Consider the following 18,887-nt stretch of genomic DNA (forward strand, 5'->3'; position numbering starts at 1 on the left):
TATGGCATTAGGTTTTAGGGAAGTGGCTGCCTTGGGAAAGGATGGAAGGGTTGGCTAATAGCAGGGGCACTATGGGGTCCTTTGGGGGCTGGTAACGCCAACGTTCTTGACCTGGGTTACTCAGTGCATTCGCGTTCTGATAATTCGCTGAGTTGTACAGTTATTACTGTTATGCACAGTCTTCTCCATGAGCCAGGACAAGAACACTTCTAAAAAAAAGTAGAAACAATGCCAGGTCCTTAGAACAGGACTTGGCCCGTAGTGAGCACACAATAAATATTAGCTATTGTTATGTTTCCTTGTCAATACACATAAATGTATACTGGAATTTTTAAGGTCTGCACTGTATTCCTTTGAGTGGTTGTCACACATTTTATTAATCCTCTAGCACTGGCAACTGAGTATGTTTCCCATTTTTCTACTTGATCATAACTTTACATGGTTTTATACTTCCACGATATGATTTAGTCAATGTTAATAGTAAAATAATGTATCACTACCAATCATATTTTCAGGTATGCTTCATGTAAGAATCACCCAGATCATCCATCCTAAATTCTTTAAAAAATTTCCCCTGTATCTTTTCTATATTATTAGAAGTTAACTATAGACTCACCATTATCATTTATCCATTTACACTTTGCCTTTTTCTAAAGGGAATTTTTCTAATACTCTGGTTAAGTAAACTTTAAAATGTGCTAGCAAGCTGCAAAAACACTCCTTTCAAAATAATAAATACAAGTCATTGTAGGAAAAGAATTCAATAAAGATACGCTTTACTTGCAATGGTTTGGAACGTATTCTGTACTTCGAGAGGTTTGGAAACACATTTGTTTTAAATAGCAGCTCCAAGACATTGTAAAAGTGTAGAATGAAACCATACAAACAAAAGCAATATCAGATTAAAAAATAAGACATGCTCCTTAAATGGTTTAATTAAAATGTTTAAGTAAAATATAACTTAGATTTTTTTTAAAAATCCTGCTTTAGCTTACCTGTGCTTGCAGCTTTACTTCATTAACTTCATTGCTTAGCTCTTCAAGATCTCTACCCAAATGCAGACAAAATTGCTTAATGCTTGATTCTCTATCACCCACTGATTTATCAATCGCATTCTGAACAGCAACAATGGATGGTTTCATAGTTGCGAAAACAGCAAAGTCTTCAGGAGGTGTGGGAACCTGATACTGATCGATAAGCTTGTACATTTGAACCACCACATTGGCTTCTTCTTCAAGGCTTTCAATCTAAGTAGAAACACAGAGAGTGCTGGGTAAATACAGTAGAATCTTATTATACCCTTTTAGGTTTTCTAACAGGAGAGGGTTATCGGGCACCGTAAACATCACACTGCAGATAGTGAGCTCACAAGGAGTGCTTTTGAAACTATAATCAAATTGGTTGCAGCCAGCCGGATGTGAAGTAGAGCTCTCGTCTTCCCTACAATACAAGTGATTGGGTCCAGGAGGTCAGTTTTGCAATGCTGAGCACAGGTAGTATTACTCTTATAACTATGTTTGTTTCTCTCTTTCTGATCTCTGGCAGCATGACACAGTACCAGTATTTAACATTTTCAGAGACCCTATATGCTGGGAGAATGTTTAATTGTGGTATCTGGGCTCCCAGGTGAGTGTGCTGAACAGTGGTTGCTCCCCAGAGCAGCCCACAAGGTTTGGGCAGAGTATATTCCCGGCTGCACAGATTCAGAACCCAGATGTATGAGCCTCCCACTATCCCCTGATAAATTCCTTTACTATATCCAGCTGAGTACTGAACATCTTCACTTTGATGTCCTACCTTGAGGTGGACAATGTATTTCTTGTCTCTCCTAATTTTCTAGCAACCAATTTTGGGGGGAAACCCCCAACCTCTGCCACGTTTGAACGACTTGACCCAACCTCCTGGCCAAAGCTGAACCAAGCAGCATCAAACTGGGATCTAGAGAACCCAGCTCAGCCTGACTGCGTTGCTGAACATGGGAAGAGTGACGTAGCTGTTGGCAGAGGCCATCTGCTTTCATGTGGAAACAGAAAGCAGGTCCTTAGTATGAAAACATAACTGCAGAGAGGCTTTATGAGACAAGATTCTCAACCTTTAGCTTGTATCACACTGACCTGGAAAGCTTGCTAAAACAAAAATTGCCGAACTCCCCTGTCCAGTTTCTGATTCAGAAGGTCTGGGAAGGGGTCTGTTAATTTGCATTTCTAACAAATTCCCAAGCGATGCTGATGGTGTAGGTTTGGGGACCGACCTTTGAAAGGCATTGTTGCAGAGGGGAGCAGACACGAGAAATGGAGAGAGAGATGCTTTTGGTTTTGCTGTGCTTCTCCAGTCCCTAGTTCACATCCTTTTTAAAGGCTTAGCTATATCCATGCTTTTGGATTCTAGAAGATACCCATTACCTTACAACAGATCATTCCAGTTTTCTAAGCTAGCTATGTGAGCCTTTATTACTTTCAACCGAAAGTGTCATAATATATCAAACAAGTTATAAATGAATTCTCTCTCCACCAAGATCTTCCTGTATTTCTTGTACTTGGGTGAGCATATGTCCAGGATCATCTGGGAAGGTAGTGATTTACTTATACTGCCCTACTGATTAATAGTGCTCTTTTCACTCTCAAAAATGTCCTGGTCACACAGTTAATTAGATGGCCTGCCCTCACTATACTGGTTAAAAACATCAGTATCTACCCATTCGCCTGAGAAAGATATCTGAGTAATCTTGGGCTTCTTGTGCTATTCCCTCATTTGGTTGCCCAATGAGTCCTTTTAATTCTCCTTACATAACATCTCTAGAAACCATTCCTTCTCTCCTATCCTTGACAATGCTGATTTAATTACAGTTTATTGGCTTTTTCCACCAAATACCCTTTCTTCCGACTGCCATATCCTGCTCTTGCCATGCTACCCATGTCTTTGCACATGGTTTTCCCGCTTTCTGGAATGCCTACCTGGATGTTTAGATATACTTCAGGGCATAACTTAAATACCCCAAACCCCACAAAAACTTCTGTGGTCCACAGAAAAGACTGACTACAAGACCCCCCTCTCCCTGAAGTTTCACCCAATAGCATCTTATACCTACATCCACCATTGTACTAGTCACATTATAATAATTGCCTGCTTTCATTATAAACTCTGAGCTCCTTGAAAGCAGCTTTACTCACTGTTGTAATCTTTGCACCCTGTTGAGTGAGCACTCACTAAGTTTGCTGAATGAATGGATGAGGCTCCAAAATTAACCGCTCACATGTGCAGAGCATTTCCTGAGGGAAGCTGCTTCCCCAACACACCACCCAGCAATGCAGCAGCCCTGCGGGGATGGGATGCCGTCTGAGCCTTCTGCATGGTGCATCTACTCTCATGTTCTGGAAACACAGGTGAAGAGGGCTCTCCTCTATAGCCACTGTGTGCAATGGGATTCTATCTTCCTTCCATAGTTTATAGGACGGGAAGGGCCCCAGGATCTACTTACTATACATTTAGAATCAATATTGAAAGAGAGGGATTGCCTCTCTCAGCAGCTGGCTAGACTTGCAACATACACATGGGGAGCTGCTGGTGGCCATGTGTTCTGCTGTTGGATGAAGAATCAGAAAGAGTCTGTCTGCAGAGTGAGAGAGATGGGGGCAAAGCAGACACTCAGAGAAAAGCAGAAGAGATGGAGAGAGAGAGGACTACCCTGGGCCCACACAGCCTCCCCATTTCTGGTGCTGGTCAGTTCCAAAACCTAGTGTGCTGGTTTGAAACTGTTATGTACCCCAGGAAAGACTATGTTCTTTAATGCAATCTTGTAGGGGCAGACTTTTTATGAGTGGGATCTTTTCATTAGGTTGTTTTCTTGGAGACGCAATCCCCCCAACTGTGAGTGAGACCTTTTTATTAGATTATTTCCATGGAGGTGTGAACCTGCCCATCCAGGGTGGGTCTAATTAGATACTGGAACCCTTAAGAGGAGCTGAGAGCCCACACAGACCCAGATGCTTGGAGATGCTTGGAGATGCAGACAGAAAGATGTTTGGAGATGTTAAGCTAAGAGATGAAGCCCAGAGTTTGCCCCAGAGAAGCTCAGAGAGAAATGCCCTGGGAGAACAAGCAAGGATGCACAGAGGCTGAGAGAGAGAAGCCAAGAGAGACAGAAGCTCAGGGACATTTTGGAGATAGCCATTTTGAAACCAGAACCTGGGAGCAAAGAACCAGCAGACACCAGCCATGTGCCTTCCCAGCTGACAGAGGTGTTCGAGATGCCATCGGCCTTCCTTCAGTGAAGGTATCCTCTTGTTGATGCCTTGGTTTGGACACTTTATGGCCTTGGAAATGTAAATTTGTAACCTAATAAATCCTCTCTACAAAAGCCAATGCATTTTTGGTATTTTGCATAATGGCAGTTTGGGCAAACTGGAGCACCTAGTTACATTCTTGACTAGGGATTCCATGAAACACCTTGAATCCTTGCATAGGATCCCTGTTTTGGCCTACGATAGCTTGAATGGGTTTTGGTCCTTTGTCCAAAGAGACTTAATGAATACAAATAATAATAAATTCTTGGCGTTGTTAGATATCTAGGATGATGAATAATCAAACCTGAGGAAAAGTCACAATCATCTGCCCTTTGGAGAAAGCACTATTTTTTGAAATGAGAAGCAAAATTGTTACTTTTGTAGGCATGTGAATTAGACTTTACTATTAATTCTGTTAACAATATATAACAGACTATCCAGTAGTTAATGACTTATTTCATTCTATTCAAATTTTTTATTTGTGAAATAAAATACAATTTGATTTTCAATTTCCAGTTATTTAAGAAAATAATTTATCTCTATTTCAAATGCTGGTGCCAAATTGATAAAATTGAAAGTGTATGAAAAATGGACTATTGAGGCCAATTGCTAGGTTGCCTGGTGCAGGGAAGAGCCTGAGAGGCGAAACCAACCATTTCCAGAGAGAAAGAAGCACAGGAGACAAAGAGGTGAATGCAAATGTGTGTGTGTGTGTGTGTGTGTGTGTGTGTGTGTGTGTTAGAGAGAGAGCTGATTCCATCATTTACCTCATTTGAGTCCCCATATCTGCTGTGCTCACCTCCCCCTATTAAGTTAGTTTGAGTGGGGTTCTTTCATTTTAACAATAAGGATGCTGCAAATTATGCCAATATAGACCAAGGGTTGAAGACACTTTACTGATCTCTAGATTACAGTGGACTCTCCAGTCAGAGAGATCCAGATCTAAATCCTGGCTCTATCAATTCAAGCTCTATGACCTTGGGCACTATATTATATTTTAATCTCTGTTTCTTCATCAGCAGAATGAATATAAAAATTGCCCTCAAGTTTCCATGTGGATTAAAAAATGCATGTAGAAAAACATACAGAGTTTTTATTTGGGATGATGGAAAAGTTTTGGGAATGGATGATGTTGCTGATAGCACAATGTTGTGCATGTAATTAACACCACTGAATTATAGACATGAATGTGGTTAAAGCAGGGAAATGTTAGGTTGTATATATGGTAATAGAATAAAAATTAAAAAAAAAATCCATGGAATTGCACAACACAAACAATGAACCCTAAGTTAAACCAAGGACTATAATTAATAGTACACTTACAAAAATGTGGTATCCTCAGTTGTAACAAATGTACCACACCAAGGTAAGGAGTCAATACTAGGATGGTATACAGGAATCCCATATTTTATGCATGATTGTTCTGTAAACCCACAACTTCTCTGATAAAAGAAATGCATGTAAAAAGTTTAGCATGGTGCCTTACCTGTATCAAGAATTTAATCAACGTTAGCTGCCATTATTACTGTGATGGAGGGAATCCACTTACTTTGTCTGAAAGTGTTGTTGATGTTTTGACAGCTGTTCACTCACCTTCAGTCCCTCATTCTTTCTTGCCATAGATCTTCCTAACCTATGATAAACTCTAGAATATTTATACAAGACCATCAACTCACCCTCTCCTGAATTTCGTCAAGAAACACTAAGCTATTAACATATTCTATGGTGGTAGTTGGAATAAACTCAAGTTTATACTCTGCATCTTGTGCCTCAGAGATAATAGCATCCACTTTTTTCTTGCTTTGACGAGGAAGCATAAAATTTAGAACCTGAGAAAGAAAAAGAAAATGTGATTCTAAACATTTGACTTCATTTCCCCTTTATGGCATATTTGAGATACACTCTAACTGGACATTTGTTAAATCAGCAGGTATTGGAAACAGCAGCGTAAATGAAGGGAATGTTTTTTCTCATTAAATCACTGCTAATCAAATGAACCAATAGGCTTGAAGCTTTTGAAGATCATTTCCAGGACACAAAGGATAGATGGCACAGCTTGTTGATGAGTTTGCCCAAATGCCCTCATCTCTTGAAAGTGTCCTTTCTGCTTCTTGTACCCCATGGGTGGAGTTCTGGTGGCCTCCCCAGCATCAATTCCACTCCTCCCCTGTGATAATACAGCCACGTGGTTTGGGGAAATTGACCTCTCCTTTAGGAATAAGGATAGAGTCTGGTTGATTTCTAGGCAAGTATGGGCTTGGCTTCCTTTGTCCAAAGTGACTGGTTTAGGGTGGACCTATGACCACCTTAAACCAAGGTTTAGGGTTTAAGGTTGTTTTTGGGTGCAGGAGAAGTGTGTGCTCAGAATGGCAATCTTTCTTTCTTTCTCTCTCTCTGTATATTAACAAGGAAATAATTAGCCTAGGGAGCTGTTGACAACCATTTCACAAACTAAAGGGAACGTTAGCTGCCTTAGGATGAAGTTGACACCTCAAGAGGCTCAATAAAGAGAAAGAAAGAAATTGAGTCCTTGGTAATTGGATCAAACCTCCCTGATGTCCATCTAACCTCTGGACTTCTTAGATACATAAGCCCATACACTTTCCTATTGATTAAGCTTGCTCAAGTTCAGTTTTCTTTGGCTTGTCCTCAAGTATTAACTAATACAGTCCAATTCTCAGATGTGACATGACCTAATTAAATTGCACTATGAAAATCTGGGGCTTCCCCAGGAAGTGAAATAAGAACAGAGAGTTCAAAGAGCAGGCTTCAGTTTGGTCCCAGGCCAAGAAAGGGAGGATGGAATTCCTAGTCCTTTTGCAGCTGAATTCTCTAAGGGTGGGGGCTCCTGAGCACCCCAGGAGTAGCCTCTAAGCCACTTGGAGAAGTAGAGGAAAGAGAACAGAATTGTGGACTTTTAAATCTGAGAAGAAACTCAAGAATCATCTTTGGTTCTTCCCTCTTCTCTCCCTGTCTCCAAGTCTACCCATCATTGCCTGCTCTATTGGAAAGGTTCTGGGCCCTTTAAATGCTTTTCCTTTCCCAGCTGGCAGTGTTAAGCTTTGCCAGTAGAGGGCCCTGGACAGACACTGCCCCACAGTGGGAATTGGGGCTGTGCTAACCCGATGGCCTGATTGATGTTCGTCCCACCTGGGATGACCTGACATTGTAAACTCCCCATTTCCAGGGAGACCACATGTGCCTTCTGGGACTGTACTTCTTGTGTGCGTGCCCTGATTACCCATTTATTTGGGTCCATGATGGGATAGCCTGTGTTTCTTGCTCCAGTCCTGAAAAATCAAAGGATAGAGTTGAGGAGTCTGGCTCCTACTTAAAATCCTCTGTGTGATTTTTCAGGCCTGACCATAAACAATTACTGCTGAGAACTCCTCATTGGAGGCAGAAGGGAGAGGCCTTACATCATATTATTTGCCCTCCTCAAGCATTACCTAAAGTTGTTGTTGTTGTTTTTAATGATGCACAAAAGTGTCATCCATCAGAGCTATTATCGATGGCACGGACATTCAGCTCACTGTCCAAAACAGATGATAGGCATTCCAAAATTTTAGTTGTTTTGCTTCCCTATCTCCTGAGGTCCCCCCAAAAATCAAGGGGTGGACTGTTATAGGCGATGGTCCAAGTGCAGCTACTGCCTTTCCCTGGAACCCGCAAACACACCCTGTGCTCAGGACCAGGTTGTTGGCCTGGTGTGATAACACACAATCTCCTAGTAGATAAGGGACTGCCAGCTAAGTCCTTCCCTACTGTCTCAAGCATATGTAAATATTCACTGGAAATAGTCCAGATAGTAAATATTTTAGCTGTGTGGGACATACATTTCCTGTTGCAATTACTAAACTATGTCCTTGAAAGCAACTATAGATAAACTGTAAACAAGTTGGCATGGCTGTGTTCCAGTAAAACTTTTGTGGCAGGCTGGACTGGACCTGTGGGCTATAGTTTGCAGATCCCTGTACCATGCCATTGCCTCTCTGGAGGTAACTGAGAGACATGTAGTCTCTGCTGCAAAGGGGAACCTGAAAGTTATTGTTGAACCAAGGCAAACTTCTCTAGCTTTAAAACTCACCAAAGCATAATCAGACCTTTAGGGACAGTTCTAGATCATGAAATGATCAATTACACTTGATCTCAGAATTCTGAGGTCCAAGTTGGATGCGTCCGAGTGTCCCACAGTGAGTTGTTATATTGGGATCTCTTTGACAGGAAGCCTTGAAATTCTCCAACAGGAAAAAAGGAGTAAGACTAAGAGGCTAATCTGAGGTCTGACGTCCCCTCCCTTCCTTCATCTGAAAGCTGACTGTGAATGGGGCAGGAAGAATATGGAGCTTTTCCGAGAAATTAAGGATGCCCAGCGGTCTTGTGTTCATTTGAAATATTTGCAAAACTACAAAATAAAGATAGGGTTTTTTTTTTTTTTTGCAATAGAAAAATCATAAAATAATTGTTGAGACCACAGTTAAGTTTTTTCCTTAAGTTTATAGTTACCTCCAAGCATCGCAAAGGTGATGGAATTAGTTTTTCTTTTAGCAGTTTAGTATCAATGAGCAGCAATCCTACATTTCTGGTGGGTCTTAGAGCCACCGCGTCCTTGTGCTGTTTGTGATATTTTTCCAGCTGTTCACTAAAATACTTAACATCTACAGAAAATAATTCATATAAAGCAAAAAGAAAAACAAACCACACACACATTAGATTCTAAGGGATTGTTACAAAACACGTTAAAACCGTAGCACTAAAGGAGAGGCTAAACTTGCATATAATTGTGCCTAAGAGTCTCCCCCTGAGTACCTCTTTGTTGCTCAGATGTGGCCCTCTCTCTCTCTAACTGAGCCACCTTGGCAGGTGAACTCACTGCCCTCCCCGCTACGTGGGACCCAACTCCCAGGGGTGTAAATCTCCCTGGCAACGCAGGATATGACTCCTGGGAATGAATCTGGACCCGGCATTGTGGGACTGAGAATATCTTCTTGACCAAAAGGGGGATGCAAAATGAAACAAAGTTTCAGTGGCTGAGAGATTTTAAATGGAGTCGAGAGGTCACTCTGGTGGACATTCTTATGCACTATATAGATAACACCTCTTAGGTTTTAATGTATTGGAATAGCTAGAAGTAAATACTGAAACTATCAAACTCCAATCCAGTTGTTTGGACTCCTGAAGATGACTGTATAACAATGTAGATTACAAGGGGTGACAGTGTGATTGTGAAAACCTTGTGGATCACACTCCCTTTATGTAGCGTATGGATAGATGAGTAGAAAAATGGGGACAAAAACCAAATGAAAAATAGGTTGGGAAGGGGGGTGGTGATTTGGGTGTTCTTTTTACTTTTATTTTTTATTCTTATTCTGATTCCTTCTGATGTAAGGAAAATATTCAGAAATAGACTGTGGTGATGAATGCATAACTATAGGATGGTACTGTGAAGAGTTGATTGTACACCATGGATGATTCTATGGTATGTGAATATATTTCAATAAAACTGAATTTAATTAAAAAAAAACCCATTGCATTAATAAATTTGCATATTAATTTATAACATTATTTTCCATAGAGTACCTGGTATAACTTTAAAATGTTCATTCAGAATGCTTTATAATATTTTATTCTTATAATAAATAAAACCAATATTTTATAATATGGATAGGTTCTTCTGGCCCCTACTAAGAGATGACAGATGAAACTAACCTGCAATTGGATAAGACAATCTAGTATGGAGCGGATTAGAGTTACAGTTAGGTTGGTCTGAAGTTGGGCTTAATCTAACGGGTTTCCCACAGGGTTCCACAAAAGAAAACATTTTGAGGATATCTACAAAAAATGATCTAAATGCAAGAGGTTAATCATAGCTGAAGTTATCTCCATCCCTCTCCCCAACACCCCTCTGCCATTCCTGCTCTGATAACATGGTTCAGGCTGTTGTCAGTTTGCATCTGGCACATGCTGCAGCTGCATTTTGTTAATCTTCCAGCTCCATCTTCTCCCTTCTCCAATCCACCTGGCACCAATGGAAGCTTGAATTTTCCTTGAATATACTTTTGTCATCCCATTGGTCAAAAACCACTCTAATACACCTACAATTCTAAACTCCTCTGCTTGCCTTTCAAAAAATCCAGTACCCTCTGAGCCTTTGACAATTTAGCTAACTTTATTTCCCATCACTTCCTCCACTTGGGTCGGATTGATATTTTTATGGTCCCCACACCCACCCCTCCCAAGGAGAAAAGGGTGTTGGCTTTTGCCTTTCTTCTTACAGTCTTCTCTCCTGATAACGTACGGGACAGTTTCACGGAGTATAAAGAACACAGCAGACAGGGCATAGGAAGGCCAGGACTCAAATCTTCCCTTAACCCACCCACGTGTGGCCTTGGGTAAGTCCCTTAGGCCTTCTGGGCCTCAGATTCCTCATAAAACAAAATGGGGACAATGATTCTCCACCTTACTCATGTCAGAAGTTTTTTTTGGAGACATACTCAAACACAATATAATCCATTCAAAGTATACAATCAATGACACACAGTATCGTTATATAGTTGGGCAAGAAGGTTTTGATATGCATGTTTTTGATAACTGGAAAAATAAGGATATCAAATGATCTGAGAAGTCCTCTGGTTAAACAGACAACAAAACTGTATACTGTTGCCTGGCCTAGTGTTTTCCAAACTAATCTGAGGAGTCTTTTTTCATGTTATTATAGAATCATCCTGTGGAATAGTGGTCTAAGGAACAACAGTTTGTGAAATGCTGATTTGGTCTAATACTCTTACTTCATATGTAAAGAAACTGAAATCAAGAGAAGTTCAGTGATTTGGCTAAAGAGAAATAAAATAGTAAAGTTGATTGGTAGAGAAATAAGATTTATTTTCTATCCCTTTTGAGGCAAAGAGAGGCAGTAGGCATAATGATTAAGCATGCATGCTTTCAAGTCAGAGAAGCTGATTTCTAAACCTCTTACTAACTGCCTATCTTGAAGTTGCCCTATTTCTATACAGCTTCATTTACTTTTTTTGTAAAATGGGAACACTAATTCTCACTTTATGGAATTGTTAGGATTAGATGAGATGCCTGAAAACACTTAGCAAAGAATTTGTCATATCAAAAGGGCTCAGTGAGTGTGGAAATTATTAGTAAACTGACATACATAGGAATTTGGTGGTGAGATGTGGCTGATTATGCCTAGAAGCCAGAACCTGGCCCCCGATCAAACTCTGGAGTTGAAAAGGGGACAGTCTGGCTAAATGTTTAGTTAAATACGTATTTACTAAATATCTACAATATGTGATAGGCATTGGCATAGTAGTTTGAGGGTACTACAGGCAAGACATGGTAGCCAAAGGGCTAAGCTGCCTTCTATCAGCTTCTGGCAAACAAATGGATTGAAAGGTTTAGGGAATATCAGGGGACACCAAAAAGAGGAGGTGCACATTTTTAGAAGTCCAGGCAAAGATAATCCAAAGCCCCAGCCAACAAATATTTAATACCTCCAAGGTTCTGGTTCCAGGACCGGGTTTCAGAGATAGGACCAGCAAGCCAAGGCAGGACTAGATTAAAGGCAACCTGGGAGCCAGGTGACGTCATCCAGAGGAGAACTCGCGGGGGATCGAGAGTTATCCAATGTGAGGAATGTGGAGCAGAAGGAGACCAGGAGGCCCCGGGCTCAGGATACGAGGAGAAGACTAGGTAACTACAACTACCTGCTGCAGGTGATGAAACAGCAGGCCCAGATCTTTGCTGCCTCCGTGATGCCACACAAGTCCACGCGTCCCTGTCAGTTCACTGCAGCTCCATGCACACTTGGCCTCAGTATGCCAGTGTTGCCAAAGAAGAGCAGAAACAAACTTGTCTGCTTGTTTTCTAAATGGAGACCCCATCTTGGTCTCTCTTGAAGGTTGGTGTCTTAAAAAAAGGGACTTGTTTCAGATTTTAAAAATTTAAGGGATATTTTAAATATGGACTAAGTGTTGATATTAAGGCATTGTTTTTTTTTTTTTTTTTTGAGGTGTGTTAAAATTTTGGTTCTGTAGGGACATGGATTTTTAGAGATGCATATTGAAGTGTTTAACTTAGGGACTGAAGTATTTAATTTAGTCTAATTTACTTTAAAATACTTTAGGATAATAAAAATATAAGAGTTGAAGGGAAAACATTCAAATTTATGGAAAAAACTAGTGCCAGTTCATGAGGCAGAGTATCAAAGTAATTATTTTTGCATACAAGAAAATAAAGCAAATATGCCAGTTCATGAAATAAAAAAAAATGAATGACATATATTTTTCAGTAGCAATAACAAATAATATATACTTAATTTTCATTATTCATCTGAGACATCCCTTGCCTGATATTTCAGTTGGGTATTGTGAATTAAATTACAATAAAAAGGAAATTGTAGCTACTTTCTTCTGTTGAAGATGATAAGCCTAATAAAATCATTTTCCCCTGGGTTTAATTTCATGATTAAGAGTTGTTGATTCCTATCCACCAAGTCTCAATGTGCCCCAGAAATAAAGAGTAATTGAATTCCTGAGATATAATACACTTATATAAACTTTATTTAATTGAATTTACTGAGTTACATATTCCTTTCAGCTCCTTCCCATATATAAGCTACATAGCCCTAGCACTGATTCAAGTTCTCACGAAAAGATAAACCATTAGCGAGGAATTATTTCCCATAATATCCAGAAGTAAGATAGTAATACTGAGTAAAAATAAAGAAAATAATTCTACATTAAATAACTTAGAAACAAACTTTTGCCTTCTCCCAAGCCCACTCTTCTATCACACCTCCCCAAGAAGACACCTACAAGACTGCAACTCTGATATCCTTATAAAAAATAATTGGAAAGGAAAAATGGAAATCTTACCTGGTTCCTCAAGTTTAAGAGCTTGTAAGTCAAGACTTTCATTTTCCTTGAAGAATATCTGGAACTTTTCAAACGTGGCTGCATATAATTTGGCAGATTGAAATGCTGCCTGAATGGTTTCCTAAATGTTATAAACAAACAGACAAATAATACTGTATGCTTATTAAGAAGAATTCAGTTCCATATAGCTAACTAAACAAAACCAACAAACTTCTCTCTGCCCAGCAGTAGGCTCTGACCTGTGAGGGATGATATCCTTGATGCCAAGGAGCAGTTAATGGTTTCAAGAAGAAATTCATATGAAATTTTAAAAAAATAAATTTTCAAATTTGACTTTTGAAGAATTGTTCCTTTTGACTGAAAGGGAGCACACGTAATTTGTTTGCCTTCATAGTGAACTTCCGTATCATTAGTAAACATATGGTGAAGAGGCAAAGGCGGTTTATTTTTTAAACTGCAATTTTATGTCTTCACTGAAGTGTTTTTGAGCAAGAGGCCAGACTGTTTCAGTAGGTTTACAAAATGACTTGCTTAATCTTACTACTAAACCCTCTGTACTGGTCAGTCCCTTTGCAATGTTTAAGTGTACTGGCAAGTTATTATGCAGAGAGTGCCTTATCTGTGTTTCTACTGTTGTTACTTTTTGATATTTTCTCATGCTTAGATTAAGGTTATTGGCAGAAATACTACAGATATGTGTTCTCCGTGCATGATATCAGGCAGCACATAATAACAATCTGTCCTGTTACTGGTGGAAAGTTAATGCGTTGGTTAAGGTGGCATCTGCCACGCTTCATCACTGTAAACTTACTGTTTTTCCCTTTGAAATCAGTAAGGATCTCATGGAAAGATGCTGGGAAACCATGTTTGTGTCCTGTTCCTCATCACACTTCCACATCTTGGTATTCAAGGGCATTGATGATTCCAGCCTATTTCTACGATGGCTACTAAACGGTGACTTTTTAAAAAATTGTTTTCCTTCCATATTTATTGGTTGGCAGTCTGCTGTAAGGAGAAGCTCTCCTTTCTCATTCATTCATTCATTCATTCATTCATTCTAGTATCGACTCATATATTCTCATTATATTCAAGGTGTTAGCATATAGTTACTATCATTACTATTCTAATGGTCAAATTGTCCCAGGGAGATCCTTCAAGCTGGCTTTTTTGTGTTTCCTACATGTCTCCATTACTCTGCAGAAATATACTTATTTTCTGGTTCAATTAAACAATATGCCATTAGTTCATCTAGCACGTTCTCTTCCCCAGGCTTTGAATGGCCATTTTCCTAAAGAGACTGACTTCTCTTAATTGGGAATAGCATATAGAAACCACTAGATATGCTCATTGCCATCAGGATGTCATTGTTTCTAGGCCTTCTCAGAGACAGATCTAGTAAATACACACACACACACACACACATCACATCACACCACACAACACATATATATATATATATATATATACACAAAACTATATATATACACAAAATTCTCTGTATTTCTCTTCCCACCCATTAAAAACCATGATTTCATAGTGGCCTTCTTTCTTTCCATATATGGCGGTTTGAAATTGTTATGTACCCCAGAAAAGCATATTCTTAAAGTTAATCCATTCCTGTGGGTGTGGACCCATAGTAAGTAGGGCCTTCTGATGAGGTGACTTAAGTTAAGGTGTGGCCTGCCTCAGTCAGGATGGGTCTTAATTCTCTTACTGGAGTCCTTTATAAACAGGATGAATACAGAGAGAGAGAAAGCCATGGAGCAAGAAGTGAAAGCAACAAAACCTGAAGAGAAGGGAGAGACCAGCAGACACCACCATGTGCATTGCCATGTGGCCGAGGAGCCAAGGATCACAGGCAGCTAGTCTTCAGGAAGAAAGTATAATCTTGATGATGCCTTGATTCAGACATTTTCATGGCCTCAAACTGTAAGCTAATACATTCCCATGGTTAAAAGCCAACCCATTTCATGGTATCTGCTTTGAGAAGCCTAGCAAACTAAAATAACATATTTGTAGTTCCTTCTGAGGATAAGAAACCTCATTTATATCATTCACAATGTATTTACTTGTTTACTTGATTCTAGAAAACTTTAAACAGAAAGTAGTTTCAGGATTGCTAAAACAATAATACCATGTTAATACCACTGAGAAAAACAAACCTATTAATTGGAGCTCAATATTTGTTTATAACTATTTTGGTCTTTAGCCTGAGAATATATAGTCAAAATACTATGTTCAAAAGTTACTTGATTTCTCTCTCTCTTTCTCCCCACCCCCCCACTCCTTCATCTCCTCTCCCCCCCATTTCTTTTCCTTTTTTCTCTTCCATTCAGTGTGGTTTTGTTTTTCATATGAATTAATTTGTAATGCAGTCAGGTTCATTTGGTTTTGTTTGTATTCTGTTTTAGGATTTTGCTTTCTTTCTTGAATTTTTTTTAGTAGGCAAACATTAATATGGTTACAAAAGAATTATATTAAAAGCTATATTCAGAGAACAGTCACTCCCCCAACCCCTATCTTTTCCATTCCATACTCACCACCCTTATCCTTTTCCCCCATTCCCACTCTCTCCTATAGGGAACCAATTTCCTTAGTTTCTGGTTTATAATCCCTTCATTCCCTCTCATTTTCTTTCATAAAAAAGTAGCATACTATAGATATTCCTTTGCACTTTGCCTTTTACATAATAATATTCCCTGAAAATCACTCCACATAAGTTCATAGCTATCTTCTGTATTCTTTTGTATGGCTGCATGGTATTCCTTTGCATGGATGGGGTGGATGTACCATTGTTTATTTAATCATCCTCCCATTAACAGACATTTTGGGAGTTTCCAATATATAAGTTTGCAATTATAAACACTGATGCAATAAGTGTTATATATATTTTTAGTGCATATATATTTTTGTATTGTTGGAAATTATCTTCAGGGTACAACTTTAAAGGCAGGATTGCTAAAGGGAAAGGTAAATGCTTATATAGTTTTGTTATATATTGCCAAATTCTCTTTTATCATTTGCATTCCCACCAACAAAAGGTGAGAGTGCCTGTTTCCCCATAGGCTGGCCAACAGAATGTGTTATCATACTTTTACATTTTGCTAACCTGATAGTTGAGAAATGGGTATGGGTTTTGTTTCAGTTTTCATTTATCTCAGGAGGTTGAATATACTTTCAGATGTGTGGGTTCCATTTTTTGGTGAATTTTCTGTTCATGACGGGGCATTTTCCCTCCGAGAGTTGATCTCCCTGCCCCTCCCCCATTTGTAAGAGTACTAACTGTATTTTGACTCTGTTTTTAATTTATTTTTTGATTTGTAAAAGTTTTTTTTTTATATTTATGTAGTCAAATTTATCAGTTTGTTCTATTATTGCATCTGGATTTTGAGTCAAAGTTAGATGATCTTTCCCAATGAACAAGATTATAGAATAATTCATCATATTTTTTTCTAGAAGTTTGTATGGCTTTATTGTTTACTTTTATATCATTGATCCATTTGGAGTTTATTCATATGTACATTGTGAGCTATGGATAAAATTTTATTTTTTACCAAATGACTAACCAGTTATCATAGCACCATTTGTTAAAAAGTCCATGTCTGTCTCCATGACTTGAGAAGCCATGCTTTCCAGTGAATAAATTTCTATATGTACTTGGGTGTATTTCTGGACTTTCTATTCTATTCCACACTTTTCCTTACAGAGTGATTATGTTTAATATTTGTAAGGGACAGTACCCCTCATGGCTTTTTTTCTCTCAGAATTTTCCCAATAATAATTTTCCACATAAACTCCAATATAAACTTGTCTAGCTTCATGAAAAAACTTATATTTTTATTATGATTGTGTTAAATTTTAAGTTAACCCAGGAAAACCTGATATTTTTATTGAGTTATCCCATCTAAGAACAATTGTTCAAGTCCGTTTTTGTGTCTTTCAGAAGTGTTTTTAAATTTTCTTCATAAAGGTTTTTAACATTTCTTATTAGGTTTATTTTTAAATATTTTACCGTCTTCATTTCTTGCTATAAATTGGATTTTATCTATCAGGCATTTTCATATTCCAGAACAATTTATGGAGCATTGTGACTACCTGCTCTTCAGAGATTTGATAAAAATTCTTCTGTGAAACCATTTAGGCCTGATGTTTTTTGTGGCGTATCTACTTGACTGCTTTTATAATTCTTTTGTGGAAACTGGTAAGCTTTCTATTTCTAATGAGGTTAATTTTGGTAAACACATTTCTCTAAAAATTTATCAATTTAATCTAGGTCTTCAAATTTATTTGAATAGTTTCCTGAGCTGTTTGAGCAAATATCAAGCTTTCTCCCTGAAGACTGTGATTCTTGGCCCTTAGCTTGTCACATGGCAAAGCACATGGTGGCATCTCCTGGGATCTCCCTTCTCTTTTATGTTGGTGGCTTTCTCTCTCTGTTTGAATTTCCTCCTGCTTATAAAGGACTCCAGTAATAGGATTAAGACCCATCCTGATTGAGGTGGGCGACACCTTAATTGAAGCAACCTCATCAAAAGATCCTACTTACAGTGGATTCACACCCACAGGAATGGATTAGGTTTAAGAATGTTTTTCTGGGTAGATAACAGCTTCAAATCACCACAAGTACCAAATTCCATGGGTCCTTCTGTGTTTAAAACTGCTTTTCTAAATCCTTGATACTTGAAGGACTAGCTGGACTAGATAAGAATTCTTGATCCATACTTTCTTTCCTTGAGTTTCACTTAAAAATGATGCTCCCTTATTGCCTTGCTTTATATATTGTTTTTGAGAGGTCTGACCCCAGTCTAATTCTCTTTCCTCTCTAAGTTGATCATTTTTCTTTGAGGCCTGGAGTAATTTCTGTTTAGCTTTATCTGATAGTTTTATGAGGATATTGTTCTGGGGCAATTTTCCCAGCTACCCTGTAGGCCCTTTAAATATAGATTCAGGTCTTTTTCTCTTGGAGTACAATTATAAAGGTTTGTGTTACCCTCGTCTTTTGCTTTATGTTATTTTTCTTTGACTGCCTTCCATTTCAATTATTTTATCTCTGGCCCTTTTTATTTATTTCTTTATCTCATTGTTATTCTTTGGGTTGTTTTTCTGTCTTTCTTTTATACTCATTAAATTTGCATTTGAATTTATTCTCCTTTGGGCATTATGTAATTTAGTCTTCATTTCTCAGATGACTTTTTGGGACCCATTTCTATTTTGAATTTTGTATTCAGTGTGGTTTTCCATATATTCAAATGCTTATTTGAGGATATTTAATCCACTTTTTAGTGTTGTTTTTGCTTCAAGTCTGTTTGGGGATCAGGGATATTCATCATGTGTTTTAATTCTCACTTTCTGTCTTCTCCTTGTAGTAACTTTGCTTGTATTTAATCTATTTTCATTTCTTTGACTCATGGATTTGGAGTGATTGAGATTTATAGTTCAAGGGCACCCTCTCCTGCCAGTATAGTAAATACAGCTTTTTAATTTAATTTAAATTTTTTTTTTGGTGGTGGGGAGAGTTGAATGTACTCTGATGTTTTGGTTCTTTCTTGCCTTGCAGAACCTTAAAGTTTCACCATTTGATTCATTTCCCCTGCACCATGCAATATTCAAATAATGACTGTCCTTCCTTTGTAACTTTATTTTCTCCCCAGAACTGATGCCACCTTGAACAACCTGCATTTTTAATGCCCTTTTCAGTCATCAGTACCCTGTTGTATCA

The 18,887-nt window shown here is 38.5% G+C and overlaps 1 protein-coding gene across 5 annotated transcripts in view; it reads right to left on the reverse strand.

The window, feature by feature from the left end:
- The window catches only part of DNAH6 (dynein axonemal heavy chain 6), a 342,016-nt gene that overhangs the window by 227,411 nt on the left and 95,718 nt on the right, over positions 1–18,887 (reverse strand). For all 5 annotated transcript variants that reach the window (XR_005212367.1, XM_037806992.1, XM_037806993.1 and 2 more), the window contains 4 exons: positions 13,169–13,289; positions 8,790–8,941; positions 5,960–6,112; positions 996–1,247 (listed from right to left, as the gene is read on the reverse strand). Coding sequence is in view for 4 of the 5 variants with exons in the window: in XM_037806992.1 (XP_037662920.1) it covers positions 996–1,247; positions 5,960–6,112; positions 8,790–8,941; positions 13,169–13,289 (678 nt within the window). In the remaining variant the exon portion in view is untranslated. The remainder of the gene's footprint in view (positions 1–995; positions 1,248–5,959; positions 6,113–8,789; positions 8,942–13,168; positions 13,290–18,887) is intronic.

This window comes from Choloepus didactylus, chromosome 17 (genome assembly GCF_015220235.1).
Source record: "Choloepus didactylus isolate mChoDid1 chromosome 17, mChoDid1.pri, whole genome shotgun sequence".
NCBI classification, from domain to species: Eukaryota; Metazoa; Chordata; class Mammalia; order Pilosa; family Megalonychidae; genus Choloepus; species Choloepus didactylus.